Source organism: Cetorhinus maximus, chromosome 4, assembly GCF_964194155.1.
Source record: "Cetorhinus maximus chromosome 4, sCetMax3.hap1.1, whole genome shotgun sequence".
Taxonomy (NCBI): domain Eukaryota; kingdom Metazoa; phylum Chordata; class Chondrichthyes; order Lamniformes; family Cetorhinidae; genus Cetorhinus; species Cetorhinus maximus.
The window spans coordinates 85,475,022-85,497,389 of NC_135882.1; the positions used below are offsets into that span (position 1 = coordinate 85,475,022).

Genomic DNA, 22,368 nt, shown 5'->3' on the forward strand with positions numbered 1-22,368 from the left:
GGTATGCAGTGATGCTCTGCAGATGTTACCAGGAGCACTGCTTTTCTTGCTATATATCAGTGAATTGATGTACAGGGCACAATTTCAAAATTTGCATATGAGAAAACTTGGAAGTAGTGTGAATTATGAAGGTAGTGATAGACTTTGAGGATATAGACAGGCTAGTGGAATGGGAGGGTGCATGGCAGATGAAATTTAATGCATAGAAATTTGAACTGATACATTTTGGTAGGAAGATCAAGGAAAGGGTACAATTCTAAAGTAGGTGCAGGGACAGAGCCCTGCTTGTAGCTACTCCTACTAGGAGGTCGGCTCTAATGGTATGTCATGCTCGTCAGTCTTGTGCCATCCTCACACATCCACTGTAGCTCGTCTGCAACCACTCTGATGTCCGTCATCTAACTATGCCTGGGGATATATGCACAAATTGTTGTAGGTAATAGGGCACATTGAGAATGAGGTTAAAAGAGCATGAAGGATCCTGGGGGAGGCATAAAGCATGTAAGGTTATGCTGAGCCTTTAGAAAACACTGGTTCGGCCTCCATTGGAGTATGGTGTCCAATTATGGCCACCAAACTTTAGGAAGTCTATAGAATCGGTGCAGAAAAGTTATACGAGAGAGTATTTTTCATTGATTTTTTACAAATGATAGCAAAATTGAAAACACATAATATATAGATATATCAATATCGAGCAACTTTAATTTATATACTGCCTTTCATGACCTCTCAACATTCTAAAACACTTAACAGCCAATGAAGTGCCTTTGAATTAAAGTCACTGTTGTTGTAATATAGGAAATGTAACAGCCTGTGTGTGCACAGCAAACTGCAACACACGGTGATAAGTCCTCTGTTTAATTGATGTTCGAAGAAGGATTAAATATTGACCGGGAAAGCTGCTTCTCCAAATAGAATTGTTTACGTCCAGATTCTCAGTTTAAATTCTCATTTGAAATGCAGTGCAGCACTTCCCCAGTAGTCTATTGAAGTGTTTGTGTAGATCTTGTGTTCTCATCTCGCAAATGGGATTTGAACCACCAACTGAAATGCGACCTACTGAGCTGATCCCATTTTAGAAATAACTGGAGAAAAGAAAGTGTTGAAAGAAATTAGCAGAATGCATGATGGTTAGTTAAGTGGCCTGGCACTGTTAGCCTGCACCCTAGCTGCTTAACGTCAGAGCAGAGATGGTAACCTCTTAACTATTCAATCAGAGTCAGTACAGCAAAGGAGGAGGTCATTTAGTCCATTAGTCTACCTCATTATATCCTCATGAGTAATCGGATTTTACCATTGGACTGGATAGTAGCCAATTTAATGTGTTTCTTCAAGAAGCAGGAGAAGAATAAACCAGAAAACTGGAGACTGCTATCTCATTAAAGATCAGCTTAGTGAGCACAAACCAGGATCCAAACACTTCTGGTATTTGTGACTTAGCTACTTGCTGGTTGTACTAACTGGGTAGGGGTGGGACTGTACACCATTTGTAAACATGTCAGTGCAGAGTTCAGTATGCTGTTCATGTAAACTAAATCTTTGAAAAGCATGATGCAATGTTGGCATTGAATTGTAGGATTTTACAGCATAGAAGAAAGCTATTCAACATTTTTGTCAGCACTTGAAGGGCTATCTACATAGCCCTATATTCCTCTGCTTTTCCCTCATCTTATTTTAAAAAATAATTATTTCAAGTATTTATCCACTTTTGAAAGCTATTATGTATTCTGTTGCCTCCACTATTTCTGTCTGCTTTGACATTTAGACTTGACCTGTTGTGTTTTTTAAATTCTCCAGCACCCCTCTATGATAAATTTATACCCTGGGTTACTGACACTTGAGCTTTTGAAAAATAATTTCCCTGCTATATCTTCTGTAGAAATTTTTCATAAAATGTGAGAGGTGATTAAAATTATCTTTCTTTCTCTACTCTAATGGAAAGAACCCTAAATTCTATAATCTACCTTCATGATTAAAGCCTCTAATTCCTGGTATCATCTTGCATCTCTGAATGCTTTCTGTAGTCTTGACATCTTATCTAAGGTGAGGTGCCCAGAACAAGGCACAATAGCCTAGCTGTAGCGTAACCAATGTTTTGTAGAGGATTAGTATAATTCCTTTGGTTTTGCACTTCTGCTTATAAAACCTACAATCCATATGTTCTTTTTCTTTTCCAGCTTTAACATTTTGTCCTCCCACTTTGTACAAATTTTTCAAAGTTCTAAAAATTCATTATATCAGTTTGCATTTTCTTTATTTGTTCATGGGATGTGGGCATCACTGGCCTTGAGGAGCAGTTAGGGATAGGCAATAATTGCTGGCCTAGCCAGTGACACCCACATCCCATTACAAATAATTTTTAAAAATTAATTGCAGACTACATAGGGACTGTCATCAGTTTCCCTTTTTCTTGCAAACATTCTTTTCAAAATGATCATTGTATGTACTTTCTGGGGAATGGGGCATATTTTACCCAGCATTTATAGTGGCACAGAAACTCTATCCCTGGATAGAGCCATGCAAGCATTTGATCCCAGAGGTGGAATGGTTTCTCTGCCCTCTGCCACATTGGATCATGTATAAAGGGATCAGTGTTGGCCAAAAGCAATTTCTTTCTCAAAATCGGCTACTGTTTTCTGCTGACCCATCTGTTCCACACTTTAAGTTTTAAAGGTGCTTGGTGCATTGATGGCTGTCCGTAACTTGTGAATGTCTGTTGTTTGAGAATGCTTCTTGTCTATTTCACCATGGAAAGTGTTTGGGTGTCTCAAATGTCTGCTTTGTGAGTGTCTGCTTATACAGGTTTCACTATTTATGGCCACATTCTGTTTTTCACTCCTGGAACATGGGCTTGCTCCATCTAGCCAACGTATAGAAGTATAGATAGTGTTGATCTAATTCCTAGTGTAATGAACCTACTGTATAACTGTTCCTAACTGATAAGTTGAATCTTCAGGTCAGGAGGATGGCTAGTCTTGGAAATTACAATGTTGCACTTGTGTTGGAGGAGGAGATGTCCATCTGAGGTTGTGCTGTAATGTTGAGGTACCTTTGCTCTACCTCTGACCTGTGGTTTACCCTTAATCGGGAGTGATGGGGCCACTGCTTAAAGTATGAAAGTAGTTAGTCTGTTCTCTGTACTGATTTATGTAGCTGGATGACCACGATATGGAATACAAATCAACTGTGCAAAAACAAAAGTTTGGAGCATATAAATAATAGCTAAACTTTTGTTGAATTTAGACCCTGCTAAACTGGTTTGTTTGGATCAGGTGGGAAGTAAAAATGTTAATTTCAAACAAAAATCCAACCCGCTCACTTCTGATTTTAATGTGGTGTTGACCGATGTACACTTGGGAGGCAATTTAGCCATCAATACTTTTTCGAGTCTGTGTGCCTTCATCTTACCAAGGTTTATACTTTTTTTTTGTTGTTGTTGTCCATGTCTTCCTGATCTTAGGAAACACAAAAGGCAAAAGGAGGCAAGAAGGGCTGAATCTGCAAATTGTGCATTTTACAGGCCCTATTAAAACCAGCAATCTGTCAGCTTCTCTGATACCGTCCGCCAACCCCTAGTAACTACGCTCACCAAACCAACTCCCAAAACCCCCACGATTCCTCTACCACTGCACCTTGACTGTGGCCTTTTCTATAGCCACCATCACTCAACTGTCTGGCCTGACTGTCTATTGGATTGTGTTTTAGGCAAGAAGCCTGGAAAGGAAAATTGTACACCATGGTGTTAAAATTCCATACCATTCAGGGAAACCACCTTTAAGTTTCCTGACACCACCCCGTTCCCAACGACCACCACAACTCTGAAACTCTGTCCATGATGCTTAATTGGCAGATATCATATTTGATGTGCTGTTCACTGAGCAATATAAAACTCTAATGATGTAAAAACGAATTAGGCCATTAATCAGTAACAGCAGCATTTTAAAACTGCCGCTTCACTCAGTTGATCCTGAATTTCATGTATATTTTGTTTGTTTATGGAGACGTAATAGTTTGATCATGTTTATATAATTTAAAAATAAATCCAAAAGGGCAGCGCAGTTTATTTTTAACCTAACAATTGTACATAGTTCTAAATGATCTCTGGTATATTGAAAGATATACACATCTCGTTAGTTTGTTACCTAAATAGAATTTATTTTGCAAAACTGGCAAAAATTAAAGTATGGCAAACTATTACTCTAATCATAAGCATGCTTCCTGAAAATCATTGTTTATTCTGGTATAGTAAAGCAAACCTTCACCATTGCATGCACTTGTTAAATGTGGGAATCATAGAATACTACAGCACAGAAGGAGGCCATTTGGCCCAGTAAGTCTATTCTGGTTCATTCAAAAAGCAATTCGGCTAGCCCCGCTCTCTTGCTCTTTGCCCATATTCCTGCATTTTTTTTTAATCCTTCATGTATTTATCCAATTCTCCTTTTGAATGTTACTACTGAGATATTGTCTACCACCCTATCTGGCAGCACATTCCAAATCCTAACCATTCAATTTGTAAATATGTTTTTCCTCCTGTCACCCCTGGTTCTTTCACTAGCCACCTTTAAAACTGTCCTTTGGAACCAGTTCTTCATTTATTCTATCTAAACCCTTTGTGATTTTAAATACCTCTATCAAATTGCTTCTTACCCTTTGCTGCTCTAAGTAGAACAGCCCCAGTTTCTCTAGTCTATTCACATTAACTGTAATCTCTCATACCTGGAAGCATGCCAGCAAATCTGTTCTGTACCCTCCCCAATGCCTTCATGCCATTCCTGAAATGTACTGAAGTTTTCCTTGAATCACCCCCACTTTAAAGACCACACATTGCTCTTTTACAGTGTTTGCCTGCCAGCCTTTGACTGGAGAGTTCTGGCTTGGTAACTTAGAGTTTGTTGAAAATAGCCCTCCTCTAGTTAAGTATTTGTATTCTAGATTGCTCTTCATCTTTCTCCATGTCTGCTCTAAGCCTTACAATACTATGATCACTATCCTCAAGGTTTCCCCAACTGTGACATTCTCCATTTAACCCACTTCATTCCCCAGGACTCGATCCAGCAATGCCACCTTGCTCGTTGGGCAGGAAACATGTTGACCAGAGAGGACAGATAAATGGAAATTGGTGATACTAAACAAATAATCTGCTTCAGTGTTTGCAAAGTGGAAGACTTTTTGGAAGGAGGTAAATCCGGAATTGGTTAAAAACAAGCTAAGTGACATTTTGAATAAAGGGAAAGTGTTAAAGAACTTAAGCAAGCTAAACAAGGACAGAGTGACAAGACATGATGGATTCATCCAAGTTTAAGGGAAAAGGAGGAATAAATGGTAGAGATCCTATAAATTATAATTTGAGGTTTTGTTGAGTGGATGTGTTTCAGGAGGACTGGAGAATGGCCAATATGATAACCTTTTTCAAAAAGAGAGACCAAGATGACTCAGGTCATGTCTGAATGCAGCGTACATGAACTCAACTCGTGGTTACTGCACAAGACTATTGGAGAAGATTAGGTGATAAATGAAATTGGGGAAGCTGGCAAACTGGTTAATGGAGAGAGTACAGCAGGAGTTAAAGGCAGTTTCTCATTCGTTGGAAGTGGGCAGTAGTGTTCCTCAGGATTCTGTTCAGGGGCTACTTCTGTTCAGTGTGTCTATCAATGATTTGGATATAGGGCAATAGAGTGTTGTGTCCAAATTTCCAGATAAGATAGAAACCATATTAAATGACAAACCAAAGGGTGATCCAATAGAATGTTGGTAATTTGTTGGAATGGATTAAAAAGTGATTTGGTCAATAAATGAGGCGGTACAAGTTAATAAAATTATACCTTGGGAAAAGCTGGGTTCTGTGAAAGAGCGGAGTAATTTTGGACTTTGGGTTTGCAAAGCATTGAATGTGTATATATATATATATATATATATATATATACACATACACGTATAGTTTAGGTGTAATGGTGCATCAGTACTGAAACTTAGACTACATTTTGCTTACTGTTTTGGGCTTCACGCTGTCTGAACGATGTTGAGGCATAAAAAGATACAGCACAAGTTCACTCAAATGCTGCCTAGTATGAAGAAATAAAAATATGAAAGACTTGGAAAATTATTGTTTTTGTTAGATCAGAGGAGTGATTTCCAGAGGTGAAAGGATGAGATAAAGTAGATGGAAGCAGAATGTTTCCAGAGATTGAGGCTGGATTGAAAAGATAGATATAAGGTTACAATAGCAACTTGCATTTATATATAAAAGATTTAGGTGAAACATTATATAGTGGCCATGTGACTGCACTGCAGATTTATGATTAAAACAGAGGCTATGCAAACATTTAAGCTGTATTGTGGAAGGCTGGTTATGATATCGAAATAATAAAGAACTAGCCTTCATTCTTAACTCTATATTTGTTAAAATTTATGTGAACTGAAATTTCTGGAAGAGGAAATTATGCTTATTTGTTTGGGACTAATAAATGTTACTTTGTTCAACCTACCTGTTTTTGGTTAAAAGAGCTCAAATATTGCTGCTGTCAAAAAATCTATTCTAACTGAGGCCTGATTTCTGGTTTTATAAGATGCTTAATATACATAATTGAAACATGGATTAGATTGCAATTTTTTTGTAGCTGCCCACCATGAAAGTTAGAAGCTGGATAACTGCTTTAAAATGCTCCTGTAGCCTTAAAAATCTGAGAACCATTGAAGCCCTGATGATATAGCCTTGAGGCCCTGATGATATAACCTGTTTCATATGAAAACACATAGTTACATAGACGTTGTAATTTAAATTATGGCCAGGATTTTCCCCTCGGCGATTTGGGGGCGGGGCCCGGTCGCCGAGGGGAAAGTGACGTGGGATGATGTTGGGAGGAATCCCCGACGTCATCCTGGTCCATTTAAATTTTTAGGAAGGCGGGCGGACAGCAAAATCAGCTGTCCGCCTGCCGATCTGTCAATGGCCAATTGAGGCCATTGACAGGCTATTTAAAGTAATTAAAGACCTGCCCATCCAACCTTAAGGCTGGCGGGCAGGCCAGCGGGCTCCAGATTATTGATGAAACTTCATCCACTGGCAGGGTGAAGTTTCATGTCCGTATTGTAAAAAATTAATAAAGTTTATGTGGTCTTTATTAACATGTCCCATCTTGTGTGACATGTTAATTTTTTAATGTTTCTATTTTTAATGTTTTTGACACACTCGCTATTCCCCCTGAGACAGGACTTTGCCTCAGGGAGAAGTGCGCTCTTTCGCGCGCATGCGAAAGAGCGCACTTTGACAGATAAGGAATTCTCCCCCCCCACCCTGCACAGGAAGCGCATAGCACTTTCTGTCGGGGATGCCGCTGGGCGGACCTTAATTGGCCCGCCCACTTAATGGCGGCGGGCCCCGTTTCATTGGCGGGGGTCAGCTGCCCACCCGCCGCCAAGCCGGTGGGGCCTGCTCACCACCCAAGGGCAATATTCTGCCCTATGGGTGCATCTAGTATTCTTGGACATGCATTTGAGGGAAACGGTTGCATGTACCTGAATACCTAAAATGAAAATGTAGATGTTCAAAGTGGAAAATTGTTGGGGCATTTCTTGGAAGATGTTTGTCCAAGAACATGCTCCCTGGAAATTTAGAATTATTACATTATAATGATGCATTCTGATTTAATCTTATGCACTTTTGCTTTTCGAGTTACTGAAAAAATATAAATGACTTGGATTTTCTTGGGACATACGAGCATATGACCATGCTAAAGGTGAAGGTGGAAAAATATAACTAGTGCAGTGAAATAAACACACAATGTTAGGAATACCCTGAAGGTCAGGCAGCATCTGTAGAGAGAGAAACAGTTGAGATTTCAGGCCTATAATCTTTTATCAGAATATCAGAACTAGTAGTCCATTGAGTTTGCTCCATAGAGCCTCATGATTGACACATATATCGCCTACCGGTAGCCATGTGCTCTCCTGGGAGGGGTAAAAAGGCCAGATTTGGGAAAATTGATCTCCCCAGTCAGATTTATTAATTTCAAAATCTGATCACTTGCTCATTTACACCACAAGAGAAAGAGGGGGAAAATAGGCCTAGAGTTTGCTTGCATTTGCCCTATTGTCTTCAAAGGGTTACGGCATTGGTAGAGGCTTGACAGATAATTTCTACCTGTGCTGCAAATGAGGAAGGATTCAGGCCATGGAGTGGGAAATAAAGGAGAGCCTAAAATGAGTTGAAGGTTTTATTTTAATCATGTGATGTGGGTGTTGCTGGCAAAGGCCAGCATTTATTGCCCATTTGTAAGCTGCCACCTTGAACCATTACACTTTGTGGGTGTAACCTACACCACAAAGCTGTCGGATAGGGAGTTCCAGGATTTTCAGCCAGTGACAGTAGTACGTAGAGATGCAACATGGAAATGGTTTGTTCATCTCAACAGATGCTGTGTTTATCCTCATACAAGATAAAAGCAAAATACTACGGATGCTGGAAATCAAACAAAAACAGAAAATGCTAGAAAATCTCAGAAGGTCTAACAGCACCATCTGTGGAGAGAAAAACAGAGTTAACGTTTCGAGCCCGTGTGACTCTTCTTCAGAAGAGTTTATCCTTCGTGAGAAATAGTCCCACAATCCTCTGTACCTTCACTCCTCTCGTATCATTTTTATTTACTTTTTCCTTCAAACACATATATCTTATTTGCTATGTTGAGATAGTCTCTTCTTCAGTCATAACTCTAGTGCCTTCCATAATCTCTCAACCCCCTTTTTATAAAAAGATTTCTTCTCTCCTCCCACGGCCCCTGCCGTCTCTTGCTTTTAATGCTATGTTTAATCCTATGTTTATGTCCCCTTGTTCTAGAAAACTATTTCTATCTAATGTGAAAACATCACTTCATAATATTAAACATCTCCATCAAATCACCTAATGATCACCTCTGCTGTAATAAAAGGAGCCCCAGTTATTGTTTGTGTTCACAATTGTATTTCCTTGTACCAGACAGCAGCATGGTGAATCTGCATTGTATAGTGAGTCTGCACTGTATGTTCCTATGTCCTGACACAGGCCCGGCCTCCTCAAATCTCTCCTCAGATGACAATCCTGTCATTCCAGAAATTAGTCTGGGGAATTTATGTAACTTGAGTCTTCTACATTGAAAACGAACACAAAATCTTTGTTTAATGCATCTGCCATTTCCTCATTCCCATGATAATTTCTCATGTCTGCTTCTAAGGGACCAATATTTATTTTAGCTACTCTCTTTTATACTTGGAAAAGCTCTTACAATCTGTTTTTATATTCCTGGCTGGTTTACTCTTGTATTCTGTTTTTTTCCCAACTTCCTGGTGGCCCTTTGGTTACTAAAACACTCCCAAACCTCAGATTTGCAACTGTTCCTTGCAACATTATAAGTCTCTTCTTTAAATTTAATACTATCTTTAACTTCCTGAGTAAGCTATGGATGGGTCTTTTATGCTGGGCTTTTGTTTTTCAATGGAATGTATTTTTGTTGAATATTTTTGAATTGTTTCTTTAAATGTTTCCCACTGTTTATTTATCGCCAAACCTTTTAGTCTATTTACCCTGTCAACCTTAGCCAGTTATGTAATAAGAAGACGTTAGATCACATGAGGGTCAAAGAGGTGGGTTTTAAGGAGTGGCTTAAAGCAAGAAAGAGGGACATAAAAATACCAGGAGGGACTTCCAGAGCTTGGGGCCTAGGCACATGAAGGAATGGCTGCCACTGGTAGTGATTATAGAAGCCAGGTTTGGCAGAATGCAGAGATTGGTGTGGGGGTGGGGCAATGGTGTTTGTCAGGCATGAGGGGAGTAGAGATGGGGAGGGGGGCGAGGCTGTGGAGGCATTTGAAAACTGGGATGAGAATTTTAAAATGGAGGCCTAGCTTATCTGACTAGCCTTGTTCAGCCCTAGACATTTCTCGGAGAGGGTTGGAGTAGGTGACCACTTTGTGACGGATTGAAAACAGTAGCTCCTATCCTCCAATATTTAATTGGAGGAAATTTCTGCTCATCCAATACTGGATCAGAATTTCAGGACCAACTGTGTCAAACTGTGTCGTTGCTCCCAATGCGGTCTCCTCTACATTGGAGAGACCAAACGTAAACTGGGCGACCGCTTTGCAGAACATCTGCGGTCTGTCCGCAAGAAAGACCCAAACCTCCCTGTCGCTTGCCATTTTAACACTCCACCCTGCTTTCTTGCTCACATGTCGGTCCTTGGCTTGCTGCATTGTTCCAGTGAAGCCCAACGCAAACTGGAGGAACAGCACCTCATCTTCCGACTAGGCACTTTACAGCCTTCCGGACTGAATATTGAATTCAACAACTTTAGATCTTGAACTCCCTCCTCCATCCCCACCCCCTTCCCGTTTCTTCCCCCTCCCTTTTGCTTTTTCCAATAATTTATATAGATTTTTCTTTTCCCACCTATTTCCATTATTTTAAAATCTATATCTTTAATGCACTGTTAGTCTTTCCACCCCACCCCCACTAGAGCTGTACCTTGAGTGTCCTGCCATCCATTCTTAATTAACACATTCGTTTAGATAATATCACCACCTTCAACACCTCTTTGTTCCTTTGTCTGTGACATCTTTTGATTATCTGCTCCTATCACTGCTTGCTTGTCCCTACAACCACCCACCGCGCCCCCCCCCAACTTCTCTCCCCCCATCCCCCCCACCTTAAACCAGCTTATATTTCACTCCTCTCCTAATATTACTCAGTTCTGTTGAAGGGTCATGAGGGCTCGAAACGTCAACTCTTTTCTTCTCTGCCGATGCTGCCAGACCTGCTGAGTTTTTCCAGGTAATTCTGTTTTTGTGTCAAAGGCTGTAGGTTCAGAAGGGATAGTTTACTTTTGTCATAGTGAACCAGGTTGGGGCAGTAATTTTGAAGAACAGGCAGGGAGGGTGGGTCAAGGGTTTATTTGAGGAGAGGTGTGAAGATGGCAGATTTGAAGGAGAGGCGGACAGTTCCTGAGAGAGAACTGTTGCTAATGTCAACTAACATAGGAACTAGGAAGGGAAGTTGAGTAGTCAGCACTTTAGTGGGGATAATGTCTAGAGAGCAAAAGGTAGGCCTCATTGAGAAGATGAGATAGAAGAGAAACTAGAGAAGATGTCAAATTCAACGTTAGAGCTAGGGGAAACCTTAAAGGCCATGTGGGCTAGGGGAAAGGAGGAAAGGGAACTAATGGTCTCAATCTTTGTAATGGAAAAGCCTGTGAGCTCTTTGCACTTCCTGCTGGAGGTGAAGGTGGAGGAGTCAAAGGAGGGTGGTTAATGATGGGGAAGAGAAGTTGGATGTTATCTTTACCTTCCTTGATGATCTTTGGCAAGTGGGTAGTTTTATTGATAGAGAGCATTGCCTGATATTTATTCAAAAGATGTAAGATCCAGATTTGGCGGTGAATTAATTGTTAATTCAGTCGCCAGAGACATTCAAGTCCAGTCACTTGAGCTTAAGGAAGTGGAGTTGAGGGATGTACTGAGGTTTTATATTACAATTTTATGTATGTTCACAGAACAATTTTACCTTATTGCCCACTCTTCCTATTGAACTCAATGGTGGGTGCTCATTTGCGATGAGCCCTTCACCCAGTGATTAAAAGCTGAAATGAATCCCATCATAACGTTTTGACTTGTGTTTCTTTTACTTTTTGCACTAAAACCAATTTGTCACTAGCTTTTTTTCCCCCTGTGTTCTTATCCATCTGAGATGCTGCTTTTTACATTCTTTCATTGGATGTGGGTGTCACTGGCAAGGCCAGCATTTGTTGCCCATCCCTAATTGCCCTCAATTTGAGTGTCTTGCTATGCCATTTCGGAGGGCATTTAAGAGTCAACCACATTGCTGTGTCTTTGGAGTCATATGTAGGCCTGACCAGGCAAGGATGGCAGATTTCCTCCCCTAAAGGACATTGGTGAACCAGATGGGTTTTTACAACAATCAACAACAGTTTGTGTCACTATTACTGAGACTGTCTTTTAATTCCAGATTTTATTAATTGAATTTAAATTCTTCCAGCTGTTGACTACCCCCTTACCCACCTCACCTCCCCGACCCAACTCACCTGATTGGGTGACTGCTTTGCGGGACACCTCCATTCAGTCCACAAGCGTGACCCTAAGCTCCCAGCCTCCTGTCATTTTAATTCTCCACCCCCACTCAGACTTCTGTCCTCTGTCTTCTACATGGGCCCACTGAAGCAGAGGGCAAGCTTGCTCTTTTTTCAGTTAGGCAATTTGCAGCCTTCCAGGTTCCACACTGACTAGCAATTTCAGGCCGCATTTTGTTTTGGGTGGCAGCTGCTGATGATTCTGCTCATCCCATTTGCAACCCATCTAGACCTATCTTTATTTTCTTTTATTTGACCCACTACCATTCCCTTTTGCCTTGCAGCATTGTCCTTTTTGTCACTGAATCTCCTATCTTCCACCCTATTGTGGGCTTTCCCTTTTGTTCTTTTTCCCTGCCTGTGTACTTGTTTAAAAACCTGTTACACCTCATACTTTTTCTAGTCCGGATGAAAGGTCATCAGTCTGAAATGTTAATTTGGTTTCTTTCTACACAGCTGCTGCCAGGTGTGCTGAGCCTTTTCAGCATTTTCTGTTTTTACTGCAGATCCTGGAAATCAGGAATATTTTCCTTTTTTGTCATTTATATTCACTTGTTTCCACAGCACAGACAACTAATGAGAGCCTCTTTTTCAGATAAGCACAGCTCTAATAAAAATGGGAAGAAAAGCGATGGACCTTCTGGAAGTTCGTTCTTCACATGGTTCATGATAATTGCTTTACTGGGTGTCTGGTCATCAGTAGCTGTTGTTTGGTTTGATTTGGTGGATTACAAAGATGTTCTGGGTAAGTTCTTCAATTTCAGCTTTTAAATTTCCAAAAGTTTTTTCATTGCACAATATTGTTTTGTGGCTTATCATTTGTCAAATTATTTTATTAATGCAATCCTTTATTTTGTATTTTAGTCATCTTAATTTCTGGGCTACAAATTAACCACAGTTGAGAATACTGGTCAATGGATAGCTCCTTTGCTAACAGCTCTTTCCCTTGTTACAATAATGTAACTGCAACCTGGGACATGCAGATGCAGTGTTTATGGCCAGTTGTTCATAATCCAGTACAGCATATTCCCTAGAAATAAACCAATAAAGTTATAGTTGGATAGGTCATTTATGCAAGAACTATAGAACCATAATGACACTTTGTATCTTATCATAATCGCTCCGACTCGGGGAGGGGGGAGGGGTGTTGGTGGCCTGCGGTACCCGTGGATTATACTAGTATAAACTTCTAGGTATCAGAGCTTACAACTGATGATGTAACTTTAGTTCCAGACATAACCCATTATATTAAAATGAATTAAATAAATATATTTGTGGTGTATAATTGTATAATAATGTTAGTCTTAGTCAAAAGTTGCTTTGTAACGAGTGAAAGCAAATATTTAAAATCAAATTAAAACTACACTAAACTAATCCAATTTGAAACCTCGGATCGGTTTTCACATTCTGATGGCATTCAGCTCTACCTCACTGTCGCCCCTCTTAAATCCTCCACTGTCACTAAATTATCAGACTACCTGCCCCACATTCAGTATTGCATGCACAACTGACTGACCACCCGCATTCTACTCTCTGTAAACTTGAGGTAATCAAAAACCATTCGCTTATGTCCCAACATGCACAAAGCCCTGTTCACCTATCACCTCTTGAGATTGCTGACCTACATTGACTTATGGCCACGCAACACCCTGATTCTCATCCTTATTTTCAAATCCCGCCATGACCTTGCCGCCCCTCCTTATCTTCTGTAATCCTCTCCAGCCCCACGATCCTCAGATATCTGCACTTCTCTAATCCTGGCCTTTTGAGCATCCCAAATTTCAATTGTTCCAACATTGATGCATGTACCTTCAACTGCCAGGGCTCGAGCTCTGGAATTTTCCTCCCAAACCTCCCTGCCTCTCTCTCTCTCTTTCTCTCTTTTTGAGATGCTCCTTAAAACCTACTTGGACTAAGCTTTAGGCTCATCTGCTCTGTTATTGATTTTTGTGGCTTGGTGTCAAATGTTGCTTTATAAAATACTTATAAAGCAACCTGGGATGTTTTTATTACTTTAAAGGCACTATATAAATACATGTGGTTTGTGGGTTTTTTTAGTGTCTCCTGGTCTTGGTTCTTTTTTTTTGCTGTGTTTATAATAGTACTAATCCACAGTGTATAAAAAGTTTTATTTTTATCATGCATGCAGCAAAAGCAAAGGAATTTCGTTATAATTTTTCAGAGGTGTTACAAGGTAGGATTTTATCACTGTTCTCAACCTTCTATTCTGAACTTTCCTTTGTGCATCCGTTTTTCCTGTGTTGAAACCAGCTATTTTTCTCTGTTTTTCTATCCTGTGATTTGCAGTACACATTGGTTTGTTTCCTTCACTTTACTTTGTAATTTTTAGTTTTTATTGTTTGCAATATTGAATATGAGAAGGTAGCTTTCTACATAGTATAGCAAAGCATAGCATTCAGTATCTGCTGCTTCATTGCCCTGGGCTAATTTTAACTTTAACTTTTAGTGATGGCTAAAATAGGCTTTAGTCCTTGTTCTGATCCTCTAATGAGATAAGAGAGGGAAAGCTATTTTTTTTCTCCCCAATGATTTGTATTTCTAATTTGATTTTTCCCAAAATTAAGATTCGAGAGTTTTTTGGAGGTGCTGGTTTAAAAAAAACAGCTTGGAAATGTATGTTGTACTGATTAGGTGTTAATGCAAAACTGATCGCAATCATTTGGATTTTGCAGTCAATGGTAATTGGTTTCAATTTCAGTTAGTGTTTCTAAAATAATTCATGATATCAAAGATTTGTATCACATTTAGTAAAGTGGACCATGCCACATTTGTGTTAAACTTTTGACCATAGTTAGCTACGTTGGATTTCAAAAATATTTTGGTTGTCCAGAGGTTTTCTAATCTAGCTGTTGTCTGACAATATATCTGGTGATATTGGCATACAATATAAATGCATTATTTTATACCACACACCCCACCCATAACAAATTTATTTGAATCACTGCGCAAAATCTAAAAGGCACCAATTTTAAAAATTTTCGAACTTGGATTTGTACATAACTACTTGAATGAACAGGCCATCAGGTCAACGAGCCATGTTCTAATTGGGTTTCTGTTACTTTGGATGAAGATTTTAAATCTAAGATTTGTAGTCCAAAATACAGTTGCAATTAATCTTTAGTAATTTTATTGTGAGCCAGAGTAAGTTTAAAATGCGAGTTATTTTAAATTTGGACAAATTAATTTTTGCTGCCTGATGTTGTGTGGGTGGAAAAGGTTGTTAAATTGCGGATTAATGCTGCAAGAGGGAAAACATCCAATTGAAGTTAACCAAAAAACAAAAAGAAATACTGTTCACTTAAGCCTGCAAATTTCAGTTCATTATTCAACTGGCTTAGTGGCAGCAATTAATGGACCCAGTAGTATTCCTGCTATATACAAGCATTTTGAAATATTGACTGGCCTATCTATAGAAGTAGTATTCCTAACATTCAGCCCATGGTACAAGTAAAAGGGCTAAACGATTTTCACACACTATTTATATTTTAGTTTTTTTAAAACAATATCCTTGTCATTAACTCAGTAATTAATTTTTGTAAATGGCTTTGATGTTGTTAGCCTAAGGAAATATGAGATTCCATTTTATGCTAACTCATTAGTTTTAACTTTTCAGAGTATTTTGATTATCATTAGCTCAGTGTGGATGATATTCTAGCCCTGAATTGGTGTAATACTTTGCAATTTTTAATTTTTTTCTCTTTTTGATTATTTGAATGCTGTATACTTGCTCAAGTTGGGTATTCTTGGCAAGAATGTAAATCTTATGTTCAAAAAGTGTCATTTTATTTCAGTTGGATCTTGGCAATTCAATGAAGTATACCTTATTATGAAATAATTTAATTTGTTCATTCCAGCATTCTTCTCAAACCAGAGCAGTAAGATTAAATGAGGAATTGCTATGCAGCAATCGCCTGTGACATGGGGGTGCTTCCTCTGGGCTGGTGAATGAACCCTGTTCTTTTCCTTTTGGCCATTGGTTAAATCCCTACTCTAAATCTTGCATGGAAATTTATTTTGTTCTTCATTTATTCTTTGTTTCAGTTTCACAAATTTGTTCAAGATGGTCAATGAAAATAACAATGATTTATCTTTTTAAATTCAGCTTACTGATATCCATACTTCACATTTTTTTAACATTGTTGAAAGTCATTATTTAATAGTCTCATGACAAGAATCCACTAGGATTAATTCCAGTGATATGAGGTCACCTTTATGAAAAGGATTCTTTGTAGGCTACTGTTTACCCTTATTTTCACTGAAGTTGTGGAATCCACTCCTTTCTAGGTAAATAATTTGGCTGTAAACATAGTGCACAATTGCAATCAGCAAGCCAAGGCTGACTTCTAATGAGTATAAAGTGATCATTTTAACTACTTCTGTCTGGTAGTAACCGGAGTACTGTATAAATGCATTTTTTTCTTTTACCTCTCTCTTTATCTTTCTCTATCTCTGTCTATTAAATTGTCTTGCACTTCATAAACTATACTTAATTAAAACCATAGGTCTGCTTTGTTTTAGATGTGAATCTGGAGAATTGGCACCTTCTGTCCTATGTAACTTTTACCTTTTCAAGTGGCCATATTTTCAGTAAGAAATTAGGAACATTCCATCTTCTTCTGATAGCAATGGGCTTCGTGAATATTAGATTAGATTGATCAGTCAGCCATCTTGGATCATTGAGCTGTGCCTTCCTACAAGGTGGACACGTAGACGTTTTGTTTCCATGTATAGTTATATAACGCTGATGCATGGATCCAGGTTTAAAATACTATGCTCTGATGTCAATTAGTAAAACATTTCAACAAAAGAATTGTGATAACAGAACAATCATCATATATGTAGCACTGTATTCACGTTTCAGTGAGCAGTGGATCAAGATCACTTTGAAATATACCCTGGTATGCCCTATTCCCTGCATAGAAGACCTTTTTCAAACCTTTTGTTGATTCCCTGCAATACCTCATATGTGCCTTTATTCAATGAAGGTGAGAAAATGTGTAAAACACAGCAGAGCAGTTGAGTGGTTAAATTTAAGAATATTTTTGAGCTTCACATTCTAATAATTGAGAGTTCTTGCATGTTCAAATGGGGCTGTAATAACTTAGTTATATTTCTGATTTTGTTTTAAGCCTATATGCACAGTTAGGCCAAGACTCCTTGATGCATTGTCAGCCTAATTTGCCTTTCGCATGGATTTTGAACTGAGCCCCATCATACCTATTCTTTCTTCCTCCCTCCAGTAATTTACTGCACAGGCAACAAGCTCGACAAGTTTTAAATGTACCAATGCTTAATATTGTTTTGCAGAATTAATTCTCGTTTGTCATTAGCTGGCATGGTGATGTCTCCCTGTTGAACTCAGTTGAAACATATTGGATCCAACGTTTGATAATCAGCCTTCAGGAACATCTCTGCTTTTTCAGGACATTTGTTTCTTTACAACTCCCAAAGACAGGCTGTTTGACAAGATAGTATTTAGATCCAGGACTCACTGGTTGTCCCATTTCTTAAACAAAGCAATAGAATCAACTACAACAGATGATAAAAGCATAATTTCAATTATTGTACTTTTAGGGGGTTTGACTCCTTATTTTCTACTATACTTTGGCATTCTCATCTTTGGCTGTTCTGAATTGTATTCAGTTTAGAATTATGCATACGACATCTGTTTTCTGTTCATTGCCACTTTCAGTATGCATGAATGAATGTGATGGAACTTAGTGTGTGTATTTTCTTGGATAACTCCAAATACATTTTTAAAAAGTGTGCACAGATGATGGGCTTCAAAAGACCAGATACTACATCATGGTTTTATGCAATTATATTGGGGTGGGGGGATGATTTGCTCCATGTGATATCAAGAAACAGCTGAAGTCACTGAATACTGCAAAGGCTATGGACCCTGACAACATTCCGGCAATCATACTGAAGACTTGTGCTCCAGAACTAGCCGCGGCCCTAGCCAAGCTGTTCCAGTACAGCTACAACACTGGCATCTACCTGCCAATGTGGAAAATTGCCCAGGCATGTCCTGTTCACAAAAAGCAGGACAAATCCAACCTGGCCAATTACCTCCTCATCAGTCTGCTCTCTGTCATCATCAAAGGTGTTGTTGACAGTGCTCTTAGTGGCACTTAGACAACAATAAGCCATTCACTGACACTCAGGTTGGGTTCCACCAGGGTCACTCAGCTCCTGACCTCATTATAGCCTTGGTCCAAATATGGACAGAGGAGCTGAACTCTAGAGGATAGGTGAGTGTGACTGCCCTTGACAAGGCTGCATTTGACTGAGTGTGGTACTGAGGAGGCCTAGCAAAACTGGACAATTTAGTCATTGGGAATCATTGGGTGGGAGGAACTCTCCAAAGTTGGAGGCATACTTAACACGAAGGAAGATGGTTGTGGTTGCTGCAAGTCAACCATCAGTCCCGGTGCATCGCTTAGAGGACTGTCCTAAGCCCAACCATCTTCAGCTGTTTCATCAATGACTTTCCCTCCATCATAAGGTCAGAAGTGGGGATGTTCACTGATGATTGCACAATATTCACCATTTGTGACTCCGCAGATTCTGAAGCAGTCCATGTCCATATGTAGCAAGACCTGGACAACATTCAGGCTTGGAATGATAAGTGGCAAGTAACATTCACAAGTGCCAGGCAATGGCAATCTCCAACAAGACAGAATCCAACCTTCTCCCCATGACATTGAATGGCATTACCACAGCTGAACCTCCCACTATCAACATCTGGGTCAGGGGGGTTTGGTGGTGGTGGTTACCATTGACCAGAAACTGAATTGGACTAGCCATATAAATGCTGTGGTTATAAGAGCAGGTTAGAGGCTTGGAATCCTGTGGCAAGTGACTCTTTTCCTGACCCCTCAAAGCCTGTCCACCATCTATAAGGCACAAGCCAGGAGTGTGATGGAATACTCTCCACTTGCATGGATGAGTGCAGCACCAACAACACTCAAGAAACTGGACACCATCCAGGACAAAGCAGCCCACTTGATTGGTGCCTCATCCATCACCTTAAACATTCATTCCTGCCAACACTGGCACCTAGTGGCAGCAGTGTGTACCATATACAAGGTGCACTCCAGTCATTCACCAAGGATCCTTTGACAGCACTTCCAAACCTGTGACCTCTACCGCTTAGAATGTCAAGGGCAGCAGATGCATGGCAACACCACCATCACCTGCAAGTTCCCCTCCAAACTACACACTATCCTGACTTGGAACTATATCGCTGTTCATTGTCACTGGGTCAAAATTCTGGAACTCCCTAACAGCACTGTGGGTGTTCCTACAACACATGGACTACAGCGATTCAGGAAGACAGCTCACCAAGACCTTAAGGACGATTAGAGATGGGCAATAAATGCTGGTCTAACTAGCGAAGCCCACATCCTATGAACACATTAAACTATATTGGTTGAACCATAATACTAAACGTTTTCCCTCCACAACCCACCATCTCCCTCTCTTTTCACATCTGCCCTTGTAGCCATGTTATCTTCTGAGAGAGACAAAAGAAACTAGGGCCAATTAAGGAAAGAAATACACTAAATCCCACACAGATTCCCTGAGGTGATTAAAACCAGTTCAGGAGATCACATGGACCAAGTATTGTCTATAAAGACGCTTGCCTTTTGTACGACACACTCGCAGCCTCAGTCAGGAACTGGCTCCGCTTCCTCTTCAAGGCATTCAGAGAGTCGGCACTAACTTCAACAGCTGACAATGCGTTCCATTGGGCTGTCAAATCTCTGGGAAAAGAATCGCCTAATAACCAGTGTATTCCTACTATTAAATAGTTTAAATTCATGTTCCCTGGTACTCTCCAATCTCTTAAACTGGAATGATTCATCAGTAGGGATTCTGTCCAGCCCATCAATTATTTTATAGACCTCCACTGGGCCTCTGCTGCTCTAAAATAGAGACCATGGTCCTTGAATCAATCTGAGTAGATGAGGTTCTTAAACCTAGGAACCATTCTTGTAGCTCTCCTGGACCTTGTCTAAGGCCACTATATTGCCCATCATATGAGGGATCCAAAGCTGGGAACAGTGCTGTAGATGTGGTTTGACTAGCAACCTACAGCCAAAATTTATATCCTTTGATTTATACTGAATGGTTCTATTAATACAACACCATATCTAGTTAGATTTTAGCTACTGTTTCTCTACATTGCTCGTGAGTCTTTGGTGATTTGTGCATAAATAACACCAAGATATTTTTGTGTCTCGACTTCTTTCAGTATTGTTCCCCTAAAATACAAATATTTTGTTATTTCAACTAATTGTCATTTGCTATTGCATGGTCCACTTCCCCATTGCTTCTAAAGCTTTTTGGATTTGATTGTACTCCTTTGACTTAACCTTTGGGCAAATTTTGGTTGTATTTGCAAACTTACTTAGCATGCACCCAATACCGCTGTCTGGGCCATTATTAGAGACTGTGAAGAGTAATGGTCCAAGTATCAATCCCTGGGGGAACACCACTAATAATGTGCTTCCAAGCTGAACTACATCCCTCAACTGCAACTTTTCAGCTATGGAATTTAAGCTTTTCAGATTTCTATTGATAGAATTTTGTGAAGCAACCTGATGTGAGGTATCAAAGGGCTTTCTGAAAGTCCAGGTAGGCAGCACTTACCAACTTTCCTCATCCAATATAGTGATTTCCTCAAAAATCTCAATTGGTTAAGCATGTCTTTTTTTTTTTCAGAAGCTGTTTTGTGAATTTCTGATGGCACCATTGCCTTCTCCAGTGATCATATAAGGCATCTCATCCCTTGTAGTATCTTCCCAATAATGGCTGCCAGCCTGATAGGCCTGTGGTTCCCTTGGCTTGATTTGTTACCCCCCCAACCCCCCTACAAGAATATAGAATAATGCAAAATAGAAATTCAGTAGCTCTGCCATAAACTGACAATCAATTTGAATCTCCCCCACATTATTCTTTAGTGGCTCTGTGCATTTCTTAAATGGTATTTTGACTTCTGACATAGCTGAAAAAAGATACTTCCACTCTTACTGCCACAATTGTGCGTCATCTTTTCCAAAGATCTTTGCATAGAATCACAAACTTTACAATGCCGAAGGAGGACATTTGGCCCATCAAGTCTGCACTGGCTATCTGAAAGAACATTCTACCTAGCCCCACTCCCCTGCCTTATCCCCAAAATCTTGTGCATTCTTTCTCTTCGGATAGCAATCCAATTCCTTTTTGAATACCTCCAATTAAACCTGCCTCCACTCTCAGTAAGTTTGTTCCAGACTCCAGCCACCCTCCGGGTGAAAATATTTTTCCTCTCCTCACTTTTACTCCTTTGGCCAATTATTTTGAATCTATGCCCTCTGGTTCTTGATGCTTTCTTGAGTGGGAACACTTTCTCACTATTTACCCTGTCCATACCCCTCAGAGCTTGAATACCTCTATCAAGCCTAAAAGCACTAATTTTATGGCAATTTTTGTATGTCTGAATTGCATTTGAATTATTTCCACTTGTCATAAAGTATGGATGTTAACATTGCTTGATTGGAGCGATTTAAATAAGTTATCTAACTCTATAGAACATCATCAGGTTCCTGTCTGATTTTTCTGAAAGAGGCTGATGCTCCAGTGGCAATCACTGTGGTCATGGATTATGTACTGAGTGGAGTTTGTATGAAGAATATGTTGTAATTACTCTCTCTATACTTTTCAAATATTAAGCATCTAAAGATTCAACTGTTCTGGTTAATTTTTTTCACGCTATGCATTCTTTGAAGTGAAATGTGATGAGGGTAATATAATTGTTCTCGTTCTTCCTTTCACTCCCAAATAGGAAAACTTGGAGTCTATGATGCCGATGGAGATGGTGATTTTGATGTGGAAGATGCCAAAATTTTGCTAGGCAAGCATATTCTGATTTTTTTATTTTGCATGGAGTTTTAAAGTTGCATCTTTATTTGGTTGTTGCATGACTGACTGGTTGGCGTTACACTTAAAAGCTAATGAGTGAAATTGTGTGACCTACATTGAACAATTTGTGACTTTCATTTCTCCCCCTCTGCAAAGTAAAATTTGAGACTACAGGAAAAGCAAGGGCACTGAGATAATGCTCTGTGATGCAGCAAATGAGTATATGTAATGCATTGCCTAATAGGCAGAAGAATATATACAAGTATAATTTTAAAACAAGTGGTGGGATTGGCAGAAAATTTTCTTTTTAAAGAAGAAACAT

The 22,368-nt window shown here is 39.6% G+C and overlaps 1 protein-coding gene across 3 annotated transcripts in view; it reads left to right on the forward strand.

Moving 5' to 3' along the window:
• asph (aspartate beta-hydroxylase) overlaps positions 1-22,368 on the forward strand; it is a 59,715-nt gene that overhangs the window by 31,553 nt on the left and 5,794 nt on the right. For 2 of the 3 annotated variants that reach the window (XM_078540436.1, XM_078540435.1), the window contains exons 2-4: positions 12,712-12,861; positions 14,266-14,310; positions 21,970-22,038. In XM_078540436.1, the coding sequence (XP_078396562.1) occupies positions 12,712-12,861; positions 14,266-14,310; positions 21,970-22,038 (264 nt within the window). The remainder of the gene's footprint in view (positions 1-12,711; positions 12,862-14,265; positions 14,311-21,969; positions 22,039-22,368) is intronic. The other variant, XM_078540437.1, reaches the window with a different exon arrangement.